This window comes from Pristiophorus japonicus, chromosome 22 (assembly GCF_044704955.1).
Source record: "Pristiophorus japonicus isolate sPriJap1 chromosome 22, sPriJap1.hap1, whole genome shotgun sequence".
Classification (NCBI taxonomy): domain Eukaryota; kingdom Metazoa; phylum Chordata; class Chondrichthyes; family Pristiophoridae; genus Pristiophorus; species Pristiophorus japonicus.
Window position 1 is genome coordinate 57,641,537 of NC_091998.1, and position 23,466 is coordinate 57,665,002.

General features: G+C 47.2%; 1 protein-coding gene across 1 annotated transcript in view; it reads left to right on the forward strand.

Annotated features, from left to right (window-relative positions):
• LOC139235052 (zinc finger MIZ domain-containing protein 1-like) overlaps positions 1-23,466 on the forward strand; it is a 293,638-nt gene that overhangs the window by 67,635 nt on the left and 202,537 nt on the right. Inside the window, exon 2 of the mRNA XM_070866173.1 lies at positions 5,456-5,602. Within this exon, the coding sequence (XP_070722274.1) occupies positions 5,534-5,602 (69 nt within the window). The 5' untranslated portion in view covers positions 5,456-5,533. The remainder of the gene's footprint in view (positions 1-5,455; positions 5,603-23,466) is intronic.

Here is a 23,466-nt window from a genome sequence, read left to right on the forward strand (position 1 = left end):
ATTGAGACTCTGGGGGATAAATCAGCAAGGGTTCCTGCTCCTAATCGCTATTGTGTGCAGGAGTTGGGTGGAGATTGCAGCGGGCTCAGCTGTGATGCTTTGCGTGGTGAAGTAGCCTGCTGAGACTGAGACTCGGTCACACACACAGAGTGGGGCAGGCTGGAGGGCAGCCTGTAACCCAGCAAGGGGTCAGCACCTTCAGGAGGGGAGAAAACCTGGGAGGAAGAAATATTCGAGACAAATGCAGCTCAGTGCTGGCGGAAAAAATATTTGCAGTATTTGCTGTTTTACGTAATTTAATACTGTCAGCATGGGCTTGTGACTGGCCTTGGCATCATCATATAATTACTATGTATTTTAATTTGAAACTACAGGTTAACATTATAATTAAAATAAAATTGCTGCATCAGTGTTTGCACGGGCTACATTTAGCTTATCTGTAGAATATATTGTACAAGGAACGCATCCATTCCCAACCCTTTCACATTCTGCAACATGCTTGCTGTCTGATGCTCTTCAAATGGTCCCAGTGTCAGGCGAGCACACATCAGTGCTTCGCCCGAGTGTCTCACACACAATAGGGCAGGCTGGAGGGCAGCCTCGCTCACTCCACACAGCCCACGTGTAGGTCACGGTCTGGAGTTTTACAACTGGGTGTTCCTCACAGTTCAGTGTCAGAGTTTCACAAGCTCAGCATTACCCGCACTGAAATCCCAAGGACAGGATTCGTGAAGAGTTGAGGTTTCTCCAGAGGCTGGGGGACATTGGAGGGTAAATTATTGCAGCTCAGCTGTTTGCTCGGGTTGGGAGGTGAGGAATTACCTTAACAAAATAAAAAATAATTCAAAGAGGGCAAACCCCTCTAAATACCCTCTTTGTCCAACGTCACCGTTCCGATTTCCCCTCTCTCCTGGTAGCAAGTGTGTGAACTTTGACATTAAATACTCAGCAGGGTGATTGTGACCTCCGCACTTGCACTTTCCACCAATGAGACCCATAGAATGATGCAGCACAGAAGGAAGCCATTCCGCCCATCTTGCTCTAAGGTAGAGCGATCCACTCCCCCGCCCTTTCCCCACAGCCCTGTATGTTTTCCACCAAGTATTTATCTGATTCCTCTTTTTGAAAGTTACTATTGAATCTGCTCCCACCGCCCTTTCAGGCAGCGCGTTCCCGATCACAACAATTCACTGTTTTAAAAAAAAAAAGTTTCCTCATGTCGCATCTGGTTGCCGAGCCTTCTGCCCTGGAAACAGTTTCTCCTGATTTACTCTATCAAAACCATGATTTTGAACACCTCTATCAAATCTTTTATTAACCTTCTCTGCTCTAAGGAGAACAACCCCAGCTTCTCCAGTCTATCCACCTAACTGAAGTCCCTCATCACTGGTATCATTCCAGTGAATCTCCCTGCACTCTCGCCATGGCCTTGACATCCTTCCTAAAGTGTGGTGCCCAGAATTGAACACACTACTCCAGCTGGGCCTAACCAGTGGTTTATAAAGCTCTGGAATTCCCTCCCTAAATCTCTCTACCTCTACCTCCTCATATGAGTAAAGACTGGATCGACTGGGCCTTTATTCACTGGAGTTTAGAAGGATGAGAGGGGCTCTCATAGAAACATATAAGATTCTGACAGGACTGGACAGGTTAGATGCAGGAAGAATGTTCCCGACGTTGGGGAAGTCCAGAACCAGGGGACACAGTATAAGGATAAGTGGTAAGCCATTTAGGACCGAGATGAGGAGAAACTTCTTCACTCAGAGAGCTGTTAACCTGTGGAATTCCCTACCGCAGAGAGTTGTTGATGCAAGTTCGTTAGATATATTCAAGAGGGAGTTAGATATGGCCCTTACGGCTAAAGGGATCAAGGGGTATGGAGAGAAAGCAGGAAAGGGGTACTGAGGTGAATGATCAGCCATGATCTTACAGAATGGTGGTGCAGGCTCGAAGGGCCGAATGGCCTACTCCTGCACCTATTTTCTATGTTTCTATATTCTCGTTCTTTAAGATGCTCTTTGACCAATCTGTCCTAAACGCTTCTTATGTGGCTCGCTGTCGAATTTGGTTCCATAACGCTCCTGTGAAGCGCCTTGGGACTTATTCCTAGGTTAAAGACGATATATAAATACAAGTTATTGTTGTTTAGCGTAACCTCCTTGCTTTTGTATTCTGTTCCTCTATTGATAATACCAAGGACCCCATGTGCTTGTTTAACAGCCTTCTCAAGTTGTCCTGCCACCTTCAAAGATGTATGTACATACATCCCCGGGTCTCTCTTTTCCTGCACCCCCTTTGAATTGTCCCATTTACTTTATATTGCCTCTCCTCATTATTCCTAACAAAATATATCACCGTACTTCTCTGCGTTAAATTTCATCAGCCATGTTTCTGCTTATTTCACTAACCCGCCTGAAATCTCTGAGTTTTGAAATGATGCCCTGTATACCCAAGTCTAGGTCATGAATATATGTCAAAAAGAGCAGTGGTCCAAACCCCGAGCCCTGGGGAACACCACTGCACACCTCCCTCCAGTCTGAGAAACAACCGTTCACCACTCTCTGCTTTCTGTCCCTTAGCCCGTTTTGTATCCATGCTGCCACAGGATCTTGATCAAGTTAATCAAACGCTATTTGCCATTAACTAATCCGGTCTGACTTTCTTTTTTTAGCCCATAATTTTCCAAATGCCAATTCATTTTGTCCCAGATTATTGTGTCTCAAAGTTTCCCACCACGTTAGGCTGACTGGCCAGTAGTTACCAGGTTTATCCCTCTCCCCTAACATTTTCCTGTCCTCAACCCAGGGTTACTGAGGTCGATGGTAGGGACTGTGATGTATTTGCTTCATGGGTTCTTTGCTTAAGGATTCATAGCAACACAAGTTTGTAGAGCTGTTGAGTTGTGAGTGGCTTAGCCAGTCACGTGATGTTCACAAGACTCAATAAAACCCCAGCCAGTTGGATTCAGGGGATCCACGATGAGGCAGGTGGTCATTGGTTTATTAGCAAAGGATTAACAATTACACAACAAGTTACCATTTCATCCACCAGGCTCACAACCACATGCCTCATCGTGAATCCCTTGAACCCAACGGGCTGGGGTTTTATTGAGTCTTGTGAACATCACGTGACTGGCTAAGCCACTCCCAACTCAACAGCTCTACAAACCTGTAAGCACACTCCCAGGGGCACACATTACAGGGACCCGACTGTACTCCTGGCTGAGATCCGGCACTTCAGTGCAGCCCAGGAACTGAACCGCTGACCTTCCCGGGTGGTTTGGTTAAACGTGCAGGGAAGCCCTTTCTCCTACCTTGAGAGAAGCTGGAACTCCGAGTGTTGACAGCAGCTGTGGGATATTGGCCTGCGGGTCAGTGCCACCAGGCAGCATTACAATCCAGTTCCACCCACACTGGCCTTCACATTCAATTTTAAAACCATTCAGTTCAACATTGCAAACTGCTTCACTGCCTAAAAAAAAACAATTGTTTGAATTATTGCTCTTGTCTATTTTTGCAATTGCTACAATTTATTATTTTTCTAAAACCATTTCCTCTCCTGGCCTGACTGCTGGGTCTTGTTTCCATGGGCACCGGCTGCTTCCCTTACCTTGCCCCAAGAGCCTGTTGGCTGACTATTCACCATCACGGGCACGTGGGATCCTGTGATCTGATACCCGCACTCCCAGCGGGAAATGCACCAACGCACTACGCCACCCTGTGTCGGCCAACAAAGCACTTTACATCACATTCTTCAGACCCATAAAAATCCAAATGTGTTTCAATTCCATGTAATATCCCTTGACTGCCCTGTCTCTGCTCGTATCCTCCTGAACTTATCTCTTGCTCCCTTGACCCTATTCCCACTGAACTGTTGATCACCTACATTTCTTTCCTGGCCCCTGTGCTAGCTGATACTGTAAATAGTTACCTCTCCTCAGGTACTGTCCCCCTCCCTTTCAAAACATCCACCCTCAATCTCTCTGTCCTTGCAAACCGAGCTCCCATCTCCAATCATCCACCATCCACCTCCTCCTGAAAACACCCACCCTCAATCACTCTGACCTTGCAAACCGAGCTCCCATCTCCAATCATCCACCATCCACCTCCTCCTGAAAACGCCCACCCTCAATCACTCTGACCTTGCAAACCGAGCTCCCATCTCCAATCTCCGTATCATCTCCAAAGTCCTCGAATGTGTTGTCGCTTCCCAGATTCATTCCCATCTCTCCCGCACCTCCATGCTTGAATCTCTACAACCTGGGTCCTGCCCCTGCCACAGTACTGAAACAGCCCTCATCAAAGACTCAAATGACATTTTCTGTGCCTGTGATCATGATGTCTTACCCCTCCTGAGCCTCTCTGCAGTCTTTGACACAGTGCACCATCTCCTTCCATCGCCTCTCCTCCATTGCCCAGCCGGGTGGCACTGCGCTCGCAGATTTCACGCTTGCCTGTCCAGTCATAGCCAGAGAATCACCTGCAATGGTTTCTCTTCCCGTCTCCACACCGTTATCTCCGGAGACCCCAAGATTCTATCCTTGGCCCCCTCCTGTTCCTGATGTACACGTTGCCTCTTTGGTGATCTCATCTGCAGCCATGAGGTCTGTCTCTGAGTTGTCAGCCTGGTTTTCCAACATCCAATTTCCTCCGGTTAAATATTGGAAAGCCCAAAGCCATCAGCGTTGACCCCAGCACACACCCCGTACCCTCGTCACTGACTCCATCCCCCTCCCTGGCCACTGTCTCAGGCGGAACCAGACTGTTTGCAGCCTCACAATCCTATTGAAAACCCATTTGAGTTTCTAATCCTATATCCTATCAATTACAAAAACCTCCTACTGCCACCTCCGTCACATTACCTGCTTCCACCCGTACCTCAGCTCATCAACAGGACTAATCCAACACACTCCTCCTCGTTCCACAAACTTCAGCTCGGCTGTTTGTATCCTATCCCACACCAAGTCCCGTTCACCCATCACCCCTGGCCTTGCTGACCTATATTGTCTCCATTTTAAAATTCACATCCTCGTGTTTATATTCCTTTATGAGCTTGCCTCGCTCTCTCGCTCTCTCTATCTCTAACATCCTCCAGCCCTACAAATGACCCTATGTCCTCTCATTTGATCAATTCTGGCTTTTTACACATCTCACTTTCCCTTCCCCCATCTGGCGGCCATGCTCTCAGCTGCCTGGGCTCCATGGCTCTGGAATTCCCAGCCCCCCCCCCCTCCCCTGCCGCTCCAGCTCCCTCTCCTCCTTTAAGACCCTCTTTAAGCCTACTTCTTTGACAACCTTTCGTTGACCTCTCCTAATATCTCTTTCTGTGGCTCATGTCTTTCTGATTCTGCCTCTGTGAAGCCTTGGGGCGTTCTCTCTATGTTAATACAAGTTGCCTTTTGTTCTTCTGATTGTGGCCGAGAATACCAATAGTAATCTACACCTTCGATTTTCAGGTAAAACTTGCATTGTGACAAAGTACTTGTGGAGAATCGATGGCACAAGGATAGAGGACAATAGCAGAGCCTGACAGGATGAACACTCTAGCCTCCATGGACAGACACATTCAACAGACAAATGATCGATTGCAGTGTATTAAACAGGTAAAGGCTCCTGCTGTCAGTCAGACTCTATTGTGATTTTCTGGGGCTGTGTGATCCAGTAGTTGAGTTTTTCAACCAGGGGACTTGTGTTTTAACAAAAGCAAAATACTGCGGATAAGGACATAAGGAATAGGAGCAGAAGTCGGCCATTTGGCCCCTCGAGCCTGCTCCGCCATTCAATGAGATCATGGCTGATCTTCTACCTCAACTCCACTTTCCCGCACTATCCCCATATCCCTTGATTCCCTTAATATCCAAAAATCTATCGATCTCTGTCTTGAATATACTTAAAGACTGAGCCTCCACAGCCCTCTGTGGATACTGGAAATCTGAAACAAAAACAGAAAATGCTGTAAATACTCTTCAGATCAGGCAGCATCTGTGGAGAGAAAAACAGAGTTTCATCTCGATGACCTTTCATCAGCGGCTTTTCAGCAAGTGCAGAGGTAGGGAAAGTGGGGGGTGGGGGGGAAGGACACGAGCTACAGGGAAGGTCGGTCTTTAGGGTGGAGGGCAGGAGAGATTAAAGGAGCAAAGGGATGAAGGCACATGGCAAAAGGAGGTGGGAATGGGGCAAGTAAAGAAACAAATGATAGGTGGAGAAGGGGTGTAAATGGCAGCAGCAGAGTAGCAGAGGGGAAGGGAAGCACGGAAACCCTGGCAAAGGTGAGCAGGCTCCCGTGGCCCGGGAATGTACCAGAGAAAGGTGGGGAGATCCTAGGGGTGTGGACAACCCCACCGGTATCGATAGGGGATCCCCACCCCAATCCACAGGGGATCCCCACCCCCCCCCCCCACCACTCCCAGCCCCTACAGCCCACACTCCCCCCCCCCCCCCCCGCCCACCACTCCTCCCCCCACCACCCCCAGCCCAACCTCCCTTCCCAACTCCAGCCCACACTCCCCCCCCCCCCCCCCCCCCGCCCACCACTCCAACCCCCACCACCCCCAGCCCAACCTCCCTTCCCAACTCCAGCCCACACTCCCCGCCCCCCCGCCGCCCACCACTCCTCCCCCCCACCACTCCCAGCCCACCCTCCCTTCCCAACTCCAGCCCACACTCCCCCCCCCCCCCCGCCCACCACTCCAACCCCCACCACCCCCAGCCCAACCTCCCTTCCCAACTCCAGCCCACACTCCCCCCCCCCCCCCCCCCCGCCGCCCACCACTCCTCCCCCCCACCACTCCCAGCCCACCCTCCCTTCCCAACTCCAGCCCAACTACCACCCCACACCCCCCCCCCCACCCAGGCACCAGCCCACCCCTCTCCCCACCCCCAGCACAGCCCTCGTGCCACCTTAGCACAAGCCACCCCACCCCCCAGCCCACCCTCCATTACCAAACCCCGCTGTCCGAGGAAATGAGAGTGGTGGTGAAGATCTAAAGTTATTAAACTCAATGGGCCAGATTTTGCGGTGATAATAATGGCGAAACTGTCGATGTTCACCGTCATTACTCCTCTGTGGCAGCCAGTGGCTCAGTGGGTAGTACCCTCGCCTCTGAGTCAGAAGGTTGTGGGTTCAAATCCCACTCCAGAGACTTAAGCACATAAACCTAGGCTGACGCTCCAGTGCAGTACTGAGGGAGTGCTGCACTGTCGGAGGGGCAGTACTGAGGGAGTGCTGCACTGTCGGAGGGGCAGTACTGAGAGAATGCTGCACTGTCGGAGGGGCAGTACTGAGGGAGTGCTGCACTGTCGGGGGGGCAGTACTGAGAGAATGCTGCACTGTCGGAGGGGCAGTACTGAGGGAGTGCTGCACTGTCGGAGGGGCAGTACTGAGGGAGCGCTGCACTGTCGGGGGGGCAGTACTGAGGGAGCGCTGCACTGTCGGAGGGGCAGTACTGAGGGAGCGCTGCACTGTCGGGGGGGCAGTACTGAGGGAGCGCTGCACTGTCGGGGGGGGCAGTACTGAGGGAATGCTGCACTGTCGGAGGGGCAGTACTGAGGGAGGTGCTGTCTTTCGGATGAGACACTAAACTGAGGCCCCGTCTGCTCTCTCGGGTGGACGTAAAAGATCTCATGGCACTATTTCGAAGAGCAGGGGAGTTATCCCTGGTGTCCTGGCCAATATTTATCCCTCAATCAACGTAACAAAAACAGATTATCTGCTCAATATCACACTGCTGTGTGTGGGAGCTTGCTGTGCACAAATTCGCTGATGTTGCGATCAGTCATTCCTTGTTCCCCCGCAGACTACGCTATGGAACTCCCCAGAGCCAGCTAATACAAACTTCCCATTTTCCAATCTAATATCGCTGTTAAACACCCTGTAGAACGTTGAGCCTTGTTGAAAGAGGATTTTAAAACTGGGGTTTTAATGGCGTATGACTGCTGAACAACTAATTTTATATTTGTGGAATGTCAAACTTTTCTATTGATTAAAAAAAGACTGATTTTTAAAATAATAAACTTTTAAATTCATTTTAAGGTTTGTTTGTGATATTTCAGCTTCGACATTAACCCCATGTGTATGTCTCAATCTTTATTTCACTCTCTGTAAAAAAAAATTAAAAAGTGAATGCTGTATGAGAATTCTTTAATGTGATTGGCTGCTTAATCAGCTTGATGACATCACTGCCGCTCTATGCCAGGCATCCCCTATTGACAGCGCTACAATCAAATTAACGTAGAGAAAGCTATTATTTTCACCAGAGAGATCACAAGATCTTTGTGGGCAGCTTTCCTCGAGGTCAGCGATGATCACCGTGGCTCATCTGACCGCAGATTCTAGGCCATTGTTAATGGTGGAAGGCCCAGCAGAAAGGTGAGGTGTTGCGCCTTGAGTTTCTGTTGAGCTTCATTGGAACAGTGTAGGTGGACGAGGTCGGAGTGGGATGCAAAATTACATTTCTGTTTAAATAGGCTCCCCACTGCCAAACGTTTCTGAAAGGAGTATTTCTCCCGAGTATGAGACTCATCACAAGTGGTGGCGAGCTCCAATATACCCACCTGCAAAAAGGGCTACCAATATTGCCATGGAATGGGATAGAAATTAACGTGCTCCAGTTCGAGGGCTGTCACCAGCACAGGCAAATTACCTCCTCTTATGCTGTAATTTCTATGATTCTATAAAATGACCAATGACTGTCCGAGGGAGCTGCACACTCTGCCATCATCAATGTACCACACACCTCTGCTTCATTTATGGTGTACCATCCCTTCCTGACTTATAAAATGCATTGCCTCCTAGCTTCTACATGAATCTGCATTTGCCACCTATCTGCCCATATGTACTTCTACAGTTTTTCACAGTCCTTGCCAAAATTTGCCAAATATCCAAATTTGCTGTCACCAGCAAATTGCAGTATTGTTCCAATTCGTGAGTCTCTTTATTAATTGCTTTTTGGAAATGTGCATAACCCATATCCGCCACTGTTATTTCTTCAAAGAATTCTCTAAGTTTGGTCAAGCACAACGGCCTTTTAGAAATCCGTGCTGCGTGGTCCTGACCAACTCATCTTGATGTTTCCACTTTTCTGCTCTGCTCTCCTGGAGGTATTGGTTCTTGCTGGGATTGGTTCCACAAAGAACTTGCATATGCATAGCACCTTTCATAACCTCAGGCTGTCCTAAAGCACTTTACAGCCAATGAAGTACTTTTGAAGTGCAGTCACTGTTGTAATTGGGAAATATGGCAGCCAATTTTCGCACAGCATGCTCTCACAAACTTCATGTGATAATGACTGGATAATCTGTTTTAATGATGTTGATTGAGGGATAAATATTGGCCAGGAGACCGGGGATAACTCCCTTGTTCTTTGAAATAGTGCCACGGGATCTTTATGTCTACCTGAGAGTGTATCTTGGTTTAACGTCACATCCGAAAGATGACATGCCCGACAGTGCAGCACTCCTCCAGTACTACACTGGAGTGTCAGTCTAGATCATGTGAGTGGGATTTGAACCTGCAACTTTCTGACTCGGAGACGATAGTGCTATCCACTGAGCCACGGCTGAAAGCTGGTACTGGCACCCCTCTGGCAACAGTTTTCATTTGTGAGGTTAGAAAGGCGGCTTGGCTGGCGGGCAACCCCTGGCTCAGTGACCGGTACCGCGGGAGAATTCACACGCACCCAATACGTTTGTTGGTGATTTTAATTACGGCAGCAGTGATCTCAATGGAGCCAGTCAAGTGGATCTCTGTAAAGTATTGTGGATTGATTGGATAATTGGCTATGACTTTAGATTAAATTGCAAGAGTAGATCAAAACGGACATGGTCCAAACTAGCAAAATGTAATTACACTGATACACCATGTTATATATAATTGTAGATTTCACAAAAAGTGATCAACATTGAACTATTGGATGGAGTAGAGGCACCTTTTCGTGAGTTTTATTATATTGAACACTTTAGTTGGCTAGCTGAGATATATTCACAGACCACCCGAAACAGTCGGCACTGGAAGCGAGCTGTTAACTGAAGACCTTGCACTGTGAAGGTCTGTTGTGATTCTGTTAATCTCAGAACCTTGAGCTTGAGGACTTCTGCTGTGCAATTTTAACATTGAGAAAATTGAGAATGACACGCACTGTAAAGAAAGATTAAAGTATTTGGGCTCCAAATGATAACTGAAGTTGCCCTGGGCAACCGCCGGGCTGGAGTGAGTGTGAGCTGAGGTCTGAGACACATTTCACTCACTGAGCTGTGGTCTGACACAACACTTCACTCACCGGCAGCAACCTGTGGTCTCAGAAACATAGAAAATAGGTGCAGAAGTAGGCCATTCGGTTCTTCGAGCCTGCACCACCATTCAATATGATCATGGCTGATCATTCACCTCAGTACCCCTTTCCTGCTTTCTCTCCATACCCATTGATCCCTTTAGCCGTAAGGGCCATATCTAACTCCCTTTTGAATATATCTAACGAACTGGCCTCAACAACTCTCTGCGGTAGAGAATTCCACAGGTTAACAACTCTCTCAGTGAAGAAGTTTCTCCTTATCTCGGTCCTAAATGGCTTACCCCTTATCCTTAGACTGTGACCCCTGGTTCTGGACTTCCTCAACATCGGGAACATTCTTCCTGCATCTAACCTGTCCAGTCCCGTCAGAATTTTATAGGATAGGTACACACTTCACTCACCGGCAGCGACCTGTGGTCTGAGACACACTTCACTTACCGGCAGTGACCTGTGGTCTGAGACACACTGCACTCACCGGCAGTGACCTGTGGTCTGAGACACACTTCACTCACCGGCAGTGACCTGTGGTCTCAGACACACTGCACTCACCGGCAGTGACCTGTGGTCTCAGACACACTTCACTCACCGGCAGCGACCTGTGGTCTCAGACACACTTCACTCACCGGCAGCGACCTGTGGTCTCAGACACACTTCACTCACCGGCAGTGACCTGTGGTCTCAGACACACTGCACTCACCGGCAGTGACCTGTGGTCTGAGACACACTTCACTCACCGGCAGTGACCTGTGGTCTCAGACACACTGCACTCACCGGCAGCAACCTGTGGTCTGAGACACACTGCACTCACCGGCAGTGACCTGTGGTCTCAGACACACTTCATTCCCGGCAGTGACCTGTGGTCTGAGACACACTGCACTCACCGGCAGTGACCTGTGGTCTGAGACACACTGCACTCACCGGCAGTGACCTGTGGTCTCAGACACACTTCATTCCCGGCAGTGACCTGTGGTCTCAGACACACTCCACTCACCGGCAGTGACCTGTGGTCTGAGACACACTTCATTCCCGGCAGTGACCTGTGGTCTCAGACACACTTCACTCACCGGCAGTGACCTGTGGTCTCAGACACACTTCACTCACCGGCAGTGACCTGTGGTCTGAGACACACTTCACTCACCGGCAGTGACCTGTGGTCTCAGACACACTTCACTCACCGGCAGTGACCTGTGGTCTGAGACACACTTCACTCACCGGCAGTGACCTGTGGTCTCAGACACACTTCACTCACCGGCAGTGACCTGTGGTCTCAGACACACTTCACTCACCGGCAGTGACCTGTGGTCTCAGACACACTTCACTCACCGGCAGTGACCTGTGGTCTCAGACACACTTCACTCACCGGCAGTGACCTGTGGTCTGAGACACACTTCACTCACCGGCAGTGACCTGTGGTCTCAGACACACTTCACTCACCGGCAGTGACCTGTGGTCTCAGACACACTTCACTCACCGGCAGCAACCTGTGGTCTGAGACATGCTGCTGAGTTCTGGGACAGGCTTTCTGCAAACTGCTTCCAGTAATCCGGGCACACGGTGCAGTGCGGCCCAATCCCAATCCCAAGTCTGCCTTTATATCGTTTTGAGCAATTCTCTGGCTGTAATTGCAAAACCCTCACTGGAGCCCCTTCAGAATCAATTGTTCCCCACGTTCAGGTATAATTCTGAGAGATAGCTGTGTCTGCTCATACCCGGATAAGAACATAAGAAATAAGAGCAGGAGGAGGTCCTATGGCTTCTCCGGCGTTCAATCAGATCATGGCTGATCACTGACTTCAACTGCACTTCCCCGACCGATCTCCATAGCCCTTCATTCTTCCAGACTCATTTCAGCCTTGAATAATGTTCGCTGCAGTGGGACTTTGAGTCATTCCGATGGCCCATTGGCTGAGGTGATTAGCTCTGTGCTGATTGGCTCTGTGCTGAGCTCAGTGGGTTGCTCTGGACTACCTCTGTGCTCGGTTTCTGCTCATGCTCACTGGCCATCGCCCCAGCTGCAATGTGTATGGATGTTGGGTGTGACCGGATCACCTGTAGTGTGTATGGATGTTGGGTGTGACCGGATCAGCCTCCGATGTAATGCCTCCCACAGTCCAATAGCTCTGTTCAAGCTCTCACATGAAGTCCACTTGGCTGAGGTTGATCAGGGTTTTATATCCTGTGGAACTGGAGTTCTGTGAGAATCAGCACCTACAGTCGAAGAGGCACAAAACTGGCATTCTAAAAAGAATGAAAGACTTGCATTTATATAGTGCATTTCACGACCACCGGCGCATAGTAAGAAAGGACATTAGCCTGGATGATGTGGAATCTGTATGGGTAGAGCTGTGGAATACCAAAGGGCAGAAAACGCTTGTGGGAGTTGTGTACAGACCACCAAACAGTAGTAGTGAGGTTGGGGATGGCATCAAACAAGAAATTAAGGATGCGTGCAATAAAGATACAGCAGTTATCATGGGAGACTTTAATCTACATATAGATTGGGCTCACCAAGCTAGTACCAGTGCGGTGGAGGAGGATTTCCTGCAGTGTATTAGGGATGGCTTTCTCGACCAATATGTCGAGGAACCAACTAGAGAGCTGGCCATCCTAGACTGGGTGTTGTGTAATGAGAGAGGACTAATTAGCAATCTTGTTGTGCGAGCCCCCCTGGGGAAGAGTGACCATAATATGGTTGAATTCTTTATTAAGATGGAGAGTGACAGTGTTAATTCAGAGACTAGGGTCCTGAACTTAAGGAAAAGTAACTTTGAAGGTATGAGACGTGAATTGGCTAGGATAGATTGGAAAATGATACTTAAAGGGTTGATAGTGGATAGGCAATGGCAGACATTTATAGATTGTACATCAACAATTGTACATTCCTGTCTGGAGTAAAAATAAAACGGGGAAGGTAGCTCAACCGTGGCTAACGAGGGAAATTAGGGATAGTGTTAAGTCCAAGGAAGAGGGATATAAATTGGCCAGAAAAAGCAGCAAACCTGAGGACTGAGAGAAATTTAGAATTCAGCAGAGGAGGACAAAGGGTTTAATTAGGAGGGGGAAAATAGAGCATGAGAGCAGGGAACATAAAAACTGACTGCAAAAGCTTCTATAGATATGTAAAGAGAAAAAGATTAGTGAAGACCAACGTGGGTCTCTTGCAGTCAGAATCAGGTGAATTTATAATGGAAACAAAGAAATGGCAGACTAATTGAACAAATACTTTGGATCTGTCTTCACTAAGGAAGACACAAATAACCTTCCGGAAATACTAGGGCTTCGAGGGTCTAGCGAAAAGGAGGAACTGAAGAAATTCCTTATTAGTCAGGAAATTGTGTTAGGGAAATTGATGGGATTGAAGGCCGATAAATCCCCAGGGGCTGATAGTCTGCATCCCAGAGTACTTAAGGAAGTGGCCCTAGAAATAGTGGATGCATTGGTGATCATTTTCCAACATTCTATTGACTATGGATCAGTTCCTATGGACTGGAGGATAGCTAATGTAACACCACTTTTTTAAAAAGGAGGGAAAGAGAAAACAGGGAATTATAGACCAGTTAGCCTGAGATCGGTAGTGGGGAAAATGTTGGAATCAGTTATTAAAGATGAAATAGCAGCACATTTGGAAAGCAGTGACAGGATCGGTCCGAGTCAGCATGGATTTATGAAAGGGAAATCATGCTTGACAAATCTCCTAGAATTTTTTGAGGATGTAACTGGTAGAGTGGACAAGGGAGAACAAGTGGATGTAGTGTATTTGGACTTTCAAAAGGCTTTTGACAAGGTCCCACACAAGAGATTAGTATGCAAAATTAAAGCACATGGTATTGAGGGTAATGCACTGACGTGGATAGAGAACTGGTTGGCAGACAGGAAGCAGAGAGTCGGGATCAACGGATCCTTTTCAGAATGGCAGGCAGTGACTAGTGGGGTGCCGCAGGGCTCAGTGCTGGGACCCCAGCTATTTACAATGTACATTAATGATTTGGATGAGGGAATTGAGTGCAATATCTCCAAGTTTGCAGATGACACTAAGCTGGGTGGCAGTGTGAGCTGTGAGAAGGACGCTAAAAGGCTGCAGGGTGACTTGGACAGGTTAGGTGAGTAGGCAAATGCGTGGCAGATGCAGTATAATGTGGATAAATGTGAGGTTATCCACTTTGGGGGCAAAAACACGAAGGCAGAATATTATCTGAATGGCGGCAGATTAGGAAAAGGGAGGTGCAGCGATACCTGGGTGTCATGGTACATCCGTCATTGAAAGTTGGCATGCAGGTTCAGCAGGCGGTGAAGAAAGCAAATGGTATGTTGGCCTTCATAGCTAGGGGATTTGAGTATAGGAGCAGGGAGGTCTTACTGCAGTTGTACAGGGCCTTAGTGAGGCTTCACCTGGAATATTATGTTCAGTTTTGGTCTCCTAATCTGAGGAAGGACGTTCTTGCTATTGAGGGAGTGCAGCGAAGGTTCACCAGATTGATTCCTGGGATGGCTGGACTGACATGAGGAGAGACTGGATCGACTGGGCCTGTATTCACTGGAGTTTAGAAGGGTGAGAGGGGATCTCATAGAAACGTATAAAGTTCTGATGGGACTGGACAGGTTAGATGCAGGAAGAATGTTCCTGATGTTGGGGAAGTCCAGAACCAGGGGATATAGTCTAAGGATAAGGGGTAGGCCATTTAGGACTGAGACGAGGAGAAACTTCTTTACTCAGAGAATTGTTAACCTATGGAATTCCCTACCGCAGAGAGTTGTTGATGCCAGTTCATTGAACATATTCAAGGGGGAGTTAGGTATGGACCTTGCAGCTAAAGGGATCAAGGGGTATGGAGAGAAAGCAGGAAAGGGGTACTGAGGTGAATGATCAGCTATGATCTTATTGAATGGTGGTGCAGGCTCGAAGGGCCGAATGGCCTACTCCTGCACCTATTTTCTGTCTTTCTATGTTTCTATGCAATGTAATAATGACAAGATAATCTGTTTTTTAATTATATTGATTAAGGAATAAATATTGGCCAAAGACACCAGGGAGAACCCCCTGCTCTTCTTCGAAATAGTGCCATGGGAACTTTTACTTCCAGCTGAGAGGGCAGATGGGGTCTCGGTTTAATGCCCCATCCGAAAAACAGTATCCCTCAGTACTGCACTGGAGTGTCAGTCTAGATTTTTTTTTGTGCTCAAAAAAGCTTTTGATTGCAGCAGGGTATCGGTGCGTTTTATTCAGTAGTACTCTGTGTTTTATTGTTTACACCTTCCCCTGTAACACACTACCTCTTTGCCTGGTTGAGGAGCTGCGATATCATGTATTCAGCCCCAGGTCCTCCATTACTTTGAATAGCTAATTTCACTACTCGGAGGCTCAGCAGTGACGGAGTTAAAGTGCTCACTTAATTTGTAGGTGGCCAAATCATTTCTTTTTTTAAACTGCCGGGAGACACAGAACAGAACAAGCTGTTGCTATGTCAACGCCTGACACTGTTGGAATGATGTGCAGGCTTGTTTTCAAAACGGTGCTGTTCTCCAGAGACAGTCACACGCACATCATCACCGGGCTAGTCACACCTCAGGAGCACATGGAGCATCTGCTGTCTCCATTATTCCTGCTTCATGCCTCCTCACTATTCCTGTTGGCCCTTTCAGCTGGATTAAAACATCCCATTGCACTACTTCGAAGAAGAGCAGGGGAGTTCTCTCCAGTGTCTTGGCCAATATTTATCCCTCAACCAACATCACTTAAAGCAGATTATTTGATTGTTGATTGTTTGTGAGATCTTGCTGTGTGCAAATTGGCTGCTGAATTTCTTACATTACAACAGTGACCACACTTCAAAAGTACTTCATTGGCTGTAAAACGCTTTGGGACGCCCTGAGATCGTGAAAGACGCTATATAAATACAAATCTTTCTTTCTCAGTGTAGAGACTTGTCCACAACATTGTTTTTAATCCCACTCCAGTTCATTATTGCCTGCAACACATTTTCTTACCTCCATTTCAACTATGTTGAAATCAAGGGACACATTTTACACTGACATTGTAACTGTCTGATGAAAAATCGACCCCTTTGGTTCTTGATTTATTCCTGCTCAGGATTTGGGCATTGCTGGAAAGCCTGGCATTATTTGCCCTGGAAAGGTTTGATATAGCTGAGGGAATTGCTCAGCCATTTCAGAGGGCAGTTTAGAGTCTACCACGTTGGTGCGGGACTGGAGTCACATGTAGGCCCAGACTGGGTAAGGACGGCAGGTTTGCTCAGTGAATGAATCCTCACTTTTATTGCTACCAGATTTTTATTTTCACATTTAAAAAAAAAACTGAATTGAAATTCTTAAATTCGCACCAAGTTCTGCTCACCCATCACCCCCTGTGCTCACTGACATACATTGACTCCTGGTTAAGCAACGCTTCGATTTCAAAACTCTCATCCTTATTTTTGATCCCTCCCATGGCCTTGCCCCTCCCTATCTCTGTAATCTCCTCCAGCCCCACAAACCCCCCCCGAGATGTCTGTGCTCCTCTAATTCTGTCCTATTGAGCATCCCTGATTATAATCGCTCAACCATTAGCGGCCGTGCCGTCAGCTGTCTTGGGTCTAACCTCTGGAACTCCCTGCCGAAACCTCTCCGCCTCTCTATCATCCTTTAAGAGGCTCCTTATAACCTATGTCTTTCTTTCCTAATATCTCCTTATGGGGCTTGGTGTTAAATTTTGTTTGATTACGCTCTTGTGAAGTGCTGTTGGGATGTTTTACTCTGTTAGAGGTGCTAAATAAATACAAGTTGTTAAGCTGCCATGTTTCAATACTTGGTGGTGAAAGTTTTGGAAAGAGCAGGACAAAGTTGAAATGTTGTTTGGCAAGAGTTGGCAGGTTTTGCTGAGATCACATCATTAATAATAACTAAATAGCTCCTATTGTGATTTGAACTCACATTCTCCAGATTATTAGTCTGGTAAAATAACAAGTATCCTACCACAGGCAATATGCTTGTGTGAGGCCCACAGTGCAAGACACCTGGTTTCTGAACAAAACAGTGTAGTGCCTGCTGTACAAGCCCGTGATAACTCTCTAATTGCACATGTTAGAACCACCTCAGGAGTTGTTGAGTTATTGTTAATGATGTGATCTCTGCAAAATCTGCTGCGCCTTGCCCTGCTGTGAACTTTTGGCGAACACGCTAAGTCTCGAGACATTGCAACTTTGTCCGACTCTTTCCAAAACTTTCACCACCAGTGGCAAGTTTCTGAGGTTAGAAAGAAAAACTGTGAATGCTGTAAATACACAGTAAGGTCTGTCAGCATGGGAGAGACAGAAGACAGGTTAACCAGGTGACAGGTTGTCAGAACTGTGGCAGGCTGAGATTGTGCCATGTAAGGGATCTGTTCAAGTCTTTGTTGAGCTTGCTTTGTCCGCTGTGTAAGGAAGGTTCTAACCCGCGTCTACAAAAGCGCAGAGGTTTAATGCCAGTGTTTCCACGTATTGCTTTCTAATACCGCACAACCCAATTTTAATCCATGCATTGTCAACCTGCATTCCTTTCAGATGATGATCAACCAAACTATTATTGTGGCACTTACAGAAGCTTTCGCTATTGAACCTGTCCGACATCAAGTCATAGATGGGTAATAGCTTCCTGCATCTGAACATTGTTATCAACACCTGGCATAAACTCTGCTCCCTTACCCCTGGTTAGCTATTCCTGCTGGGGGAGTGGTCTGAATGAGTCAGGAGGGCATTAGGCGACTTATGATCGTTGGGCATTTCTCTGAATTGGCACCTGCTTGGCCTCTCTCCTCACCTCAAGGATGTCTCCCGGTTATCTCAGTGATTTCAAGGTCTTGGAGAAGATGTGGTGGAGATTTACTAGAACGGTACCAGGAATGTGGGACTTCAGTTATGTGGAGAGTCTAGAGAAGCTGGGTTGCTCTCCTTAGAGCAGAGGATGGGAAGTGGGGTGGGGGGGGAGGGGCGATTTAACAGAGGTGTTCAAAATTATGAAGAGTTTTGGTACTGTAGAATCATAGAATCTTACAGCACAGAAGGAAGCCATTCGTCCCATTATGCCTGCACTATTCTGTGAAAGAGCTATCCAGTTAAGCCCACACTCCTCCCCTTTCCCCATAGCCCTGTAAATGTTCCCCTTCAAGTATTTATCCAATTTCCTTTAAAAAGTTACTGTTAAATCTGCATTCCAGATCACAACTTGCTGCATAAAGATCATCATCATAGGCAGTCCCTCGAAATCTAAAAGCTTCAGCTCTAAAGTGAGTTCTCAGGTGACTGTACAGTCCAATACGGGAATTACAGTCTCTGTCACAGGTGGGACAGACAGTGGTTGAAGGAAAGGGCGGTGGGGGACTGGTTTGCCGCTCGCTCCTTCCGCTGCCTGCGCTTGATTTCTGCATGCTCTCGGCGATGAGACTCGAGGTGCTCAGCACCCTCCCGGATGCACTTCCTCCACTTAGGGCGGTCTTTGGCCAGGGATTCCCAGGTGCCGGTGGGTATGTTGCACTTTCTTAAGGAGGCTTTGAGCGTGTTCTTGAAACGTTTCCTCTGCCCACCTGGTGCTCGCTTGCCATTTAGGAGTTCTGAGTAGAGCGCTTGATTTGGGAGTCCCGTGTCGGGCATGCGGACAATGTGGCTTGCCCAATGAGCTGGTCGAATGTGGTCAGTGCTTCGATGCTAGGGATGTTGGCCTGAGTGAGAACACTGACGTTGGTGTCTATCCTCCCAGTGGATTTGCAGGATCTTGCGGAGGCAGCATGTTCTCCAGCTGCTTTGAGGTGTCTACTGTATATGGTCCATATCTCTGAGCCATATAGGAGGGCAGGTATCACTACTGCCCTGTAGACCATAAGCTTGGTGCCAGATTTGAGGTCCTGGTCTTCAACCACTCTCTTCCTCAGGCGACCGAAAGCTGCGCTGGCACACTGGAGGCGGTGTTGGACCTCGTCATCAATGTCTGCCCTTGCTGATAGTAGGCTCCGAGGTATGGAAAGTGGTCCACGTCGTCCAAGGCCGTACCGTGGATTTTGATGACCGGGGGGCAGTGCTGTGTGGCGGGGTCAGGTTGGTGGAGTCAGGTTGGGGTCAGCTTTGTCTTATGGATGTTTAGTATAAGGCCCATGCTTTCGTGCACCTCGGTGAAATTGTTGACGATGGCTTGGAGTTAGGTCTCTGAATGTGCACAGATGCAAGTGTCGTCCGCGTACTGTAGTTCGATAACAGCGGATGGGACAGCCTTGGATCTAGCCTGGAGGCGATGAAGGTTGAACAGGTTCTCATTGGGTCGATAGTTTAGTTACACTCCAGCATTGCAGCGCGGAAGATCAAGAACAGCAGTCCTTTGACACTGTCAACCGCGAGGGACTATGGAGTGTCCTCCATTTCAGCTGCCTCCAAAAGTTTGTCGCCATCCTCCGCCTGCTCCACAATGACATGCAAGCCGTGATCCTGACCAACGGATCCACCACAGACCCAATCCACATCCGGACTGGGGTCAAGCAGGGCTGTGTCATCGTATCAATGCTCTTCTCGATCTTCCATGCTGATTCAATGCTCCACCTCACTCTGCATAAAGATAGGGAAACATAGAAACATAGAAAATATGTGTAGGAGTAGGCCATTCGGCCCTTCGAGCCTGCACCGCCATTCAATGAGTTCATGCAACTTCAGTACCCCATTCCTGCTTTCTTGCCATACCCCTTGATCCCCCTAGTAGTAAGGACTACATCTAACTCCTTTTTGAATATATTTAGTGAATTGGCCTCAACAACTTTCTGTGGCAGAGAATTCCACAGGTTCACCACTCTCTGGGTGAAGAAGTTTCTCCTCATCTCGGTCCTAAATGGCTTACCCCTTATCCTTAGACTGTGACCCCTGGTTCTGGACTTCACCAACATTGGGAACATTCTTCCTGCATCTAACCTGTCTAAACCCATCAGAATTTTAAACGTTTCTATGAGATCCCCTCTCATTCTTCTGAACTCCAGTGAATACAAGCCCAGTTGATCCAGTCTTTCTTGATATGTCAGTCCCGCCATCCCGGGAATCAGTCTGGTGAACCTTCGCTGCACTCTCTCAATAGCAAGAATGTTCTTCCTCAAGTTAGGAGACCAAAACTGTACACAATACTCCAGGTGTGGCACCAAGGCCCTGTGCAACTGTAGTAACACCTCCCTGCCCCTGTACTCAAATCCCCTCGCTATGGAGGCCAACATGCCATTTGTTTTCTTAACCGCCTGCTGTACCTGCATGCCAACCTTCAATGACTGATGTACCATGACACCCAGGTCTCGTTGCACCTTCCCTTTTCCTAATCTGTCACCATTCAGATAATATTCTGTCTTCCTGTTTTTACCACCAAAGTGGATAACCTCACATTCATCCACATTATACTTCATCTGACATGCATTTGCCCACTCACCTAACCTATCCAAGTCACTCTGCAGCCTCATAGCATCCTCCTCGCAACTCACACTGCCACCCAACTTAGTGTCATCCGCAAATTTGGAGATACTACATTTAATCTCCTCGTCTAAATCATCACTGTACAATGTAAACAGCTGGGGCCCCAGCACAGAATCTTGCAGTACCCCACTAGTCACTGCCTGCCATTCTGAAAAGTACCCATTTACTCCTACTCTTTGCTTCCTGTCTGCCAACCAGTTCTCAATCCACGCCAGCACACTACCCCCAATACCATGTGCTTTAACTTCGCACATTAATCTTTTGTGTGGGACCTTGTCAAAGGCCTTCTGAAAGTCCAAATACACCACATCAACTGGTTCTCCCTTGTCCACTCTACTGGAAACATCCTCAAAAAATTCCAGAAGATTTGTCAAGCATGATTTCCCTTTCACAAATCTATGCTGACTTGGACCTATCATGTCACCTCTTTCCAAATGCACTGCTATGACATCCTTAATTTCCACTGGCAGGAGGGTCAGTACTTAGAATTGGCAAAAGAAACGGAGATGAGAAATTTTTCACGCAGCGAGTTATAATGATCTAGAACGCACTGCCTGAAAGCGCGGAGGAAGCAGATTCGATAATAACTTTCAAAAGGGTATTGGATAAATACTTGAAAAAGAAAACATTTGCAGGGATTATGGGGAAAGAGCGGGGGACTGGAACTAATTAAAAGCCAGCAAAGAATGACTAAAAACAGATAGTAAGAGTTTCTACAGGTACATAACAAGGAAAAGGGTGGCTAAAGTAAATGTTGGTCCCCGAGAGGATGAGACTTGGGAATTAATAATGGAGAATAGGGAAATGGCAGAGACATTGAACAAATATGTTGTATCGGTCTTCACTGTAGAAGACATTAAAATCATTCCAATAGGTGATAATCAAGGGGCGAAAGGGAGGGAAGAATTTAATACAATCACTATCACTAATGGAGTAGTACTCGGTAAAATAATGGGATTAAAGGCGGACCCCTGGACCTGATGGCTTGCATCCTAGGGTCCTAAAAGAAGTGGCTGCAGAGATAGTGGATGCATTGGTTGTAATCTACCAAAATACCCTGGATTCTGGGGAGGACCCAGCGGATTTGAAAACCGCAAATGTATCTCCCCTATTTTAAAAAGGAGGCAGACAGAAAGCAGAAAAATATAGACCGGTTAGCCTAACATCTGTCGTTGGGAAAATGCTGGAGTCCATTATTAAGGAAGCAGTAGCAGGATATTTGAAAAAGCATAATTCAATCAAGCAGTCAGCATGGTTTTATAAAAGGGAAATCATGTTTGACATGCTGGATTTCTTCGAGGATGTAATGAGCAGGGTGGATAAGGGGGAACCAGTGGATGTGGTGTATTTGGATTTCCAGAAGGCATTCGAAAAGGTAACGCATAAAAGATTACTGCACAAGATAAAAGCTCACTGGGTTGGGGGTAATATATTCGCATGGATAGAGGATTGGTTAACTAACAGAAAACAGAGAGTTGGAAAATGGGTCATTTTCCGGTTGGCAAGCAGTAACTAGTGGGGTGCCGCAGGGATTGGTACAAGAGCATTAACTATTTACAATCTATATTAATAACTTGGATGAAGGGACCGAGTGTAATGTAGCCAAGTTTGCTGATAATACAAGGATGGGTGGGAAAGCAAGTTGTGAGGAGGACACAAAAAATCTGCAAAGTGATATAGACAGGCTAAGTGAGTGGGCAAAAATTTGGCAGATGGAGTATAATGTGGGAAAGTGTGAGGTTATCCACTTTGGCCGAAAAAATAGAAAAACAGATTATAATTTATATGGAGAAAAATTGCAAAGTGCTTCAGTACAGAGGGACCTGGGGGTCCTTGTGCATGAAACAGAAAAAGTTAGTATGCAGGTACAGCAAGTAATCAGGAAGGCAAATGGAATTGCCTTTATTGCAAGGGGGATAGAGTATAAAAGCAGAGAAGTCCTGCTACAACTGTACTGGGTATTGGTGAGGCCACACCTCGAGTACTGCATGCAGTTTTGGTCTCCGTATTTAAGGAAGGGTATACTTGCATTGGAGGCTGTTCAGAGAAGGTTCACTAGGTTGATTCTGGAGACGAGGGACTTGACTTATGAAGAAAGGTTGAGTAGATTGGGACTATACTCATTGGAGTTCAGAAGAATGAGAGGTAATCTTACTGAAACATATAAGATAATGAGGAGACTCGACAAGGTGGATGCAGAGAAGATATTTCCACTCATGGGGAAAACTAAAACTAGGGAACATAGTTTCAGAATAAGGAGTCGCCCATTTAAAACTGAGATGAGGAGGAATTTCTTCTGCCCCAGAGAGCTGTGGAGGCTGGGTCATTGAATATATTTGAGGCGAAGAGACAAATTTTTGAGCGATAAGGGAGTAAAGGGTTATGTGGAGCGGGCAGGGAAGTGGAGCTGAGTCCGTGATCAGATCAGCCATGATCTTATTAAATGGCGGAGCAGGATCAAGGGGCCAAATGCACCTATTTCTTATGTTTCTTATGTTAATTGGACGACTCTTTCAAAGGCATGATGGAACGAATGGCCTCCTGTTCTGTAAGATTCTATGATTCTGTTAGATTAACAGCCGGATGTAATCCCATTTATATTTTGCATATCTTTTTAAAGATTTTCCAATTGTGATTTGTTGGTATTATTTGCACAATGTAGGACATCTGGAATGTGATGGGTGTATACAATTAGATTTACTGAATAAAAAC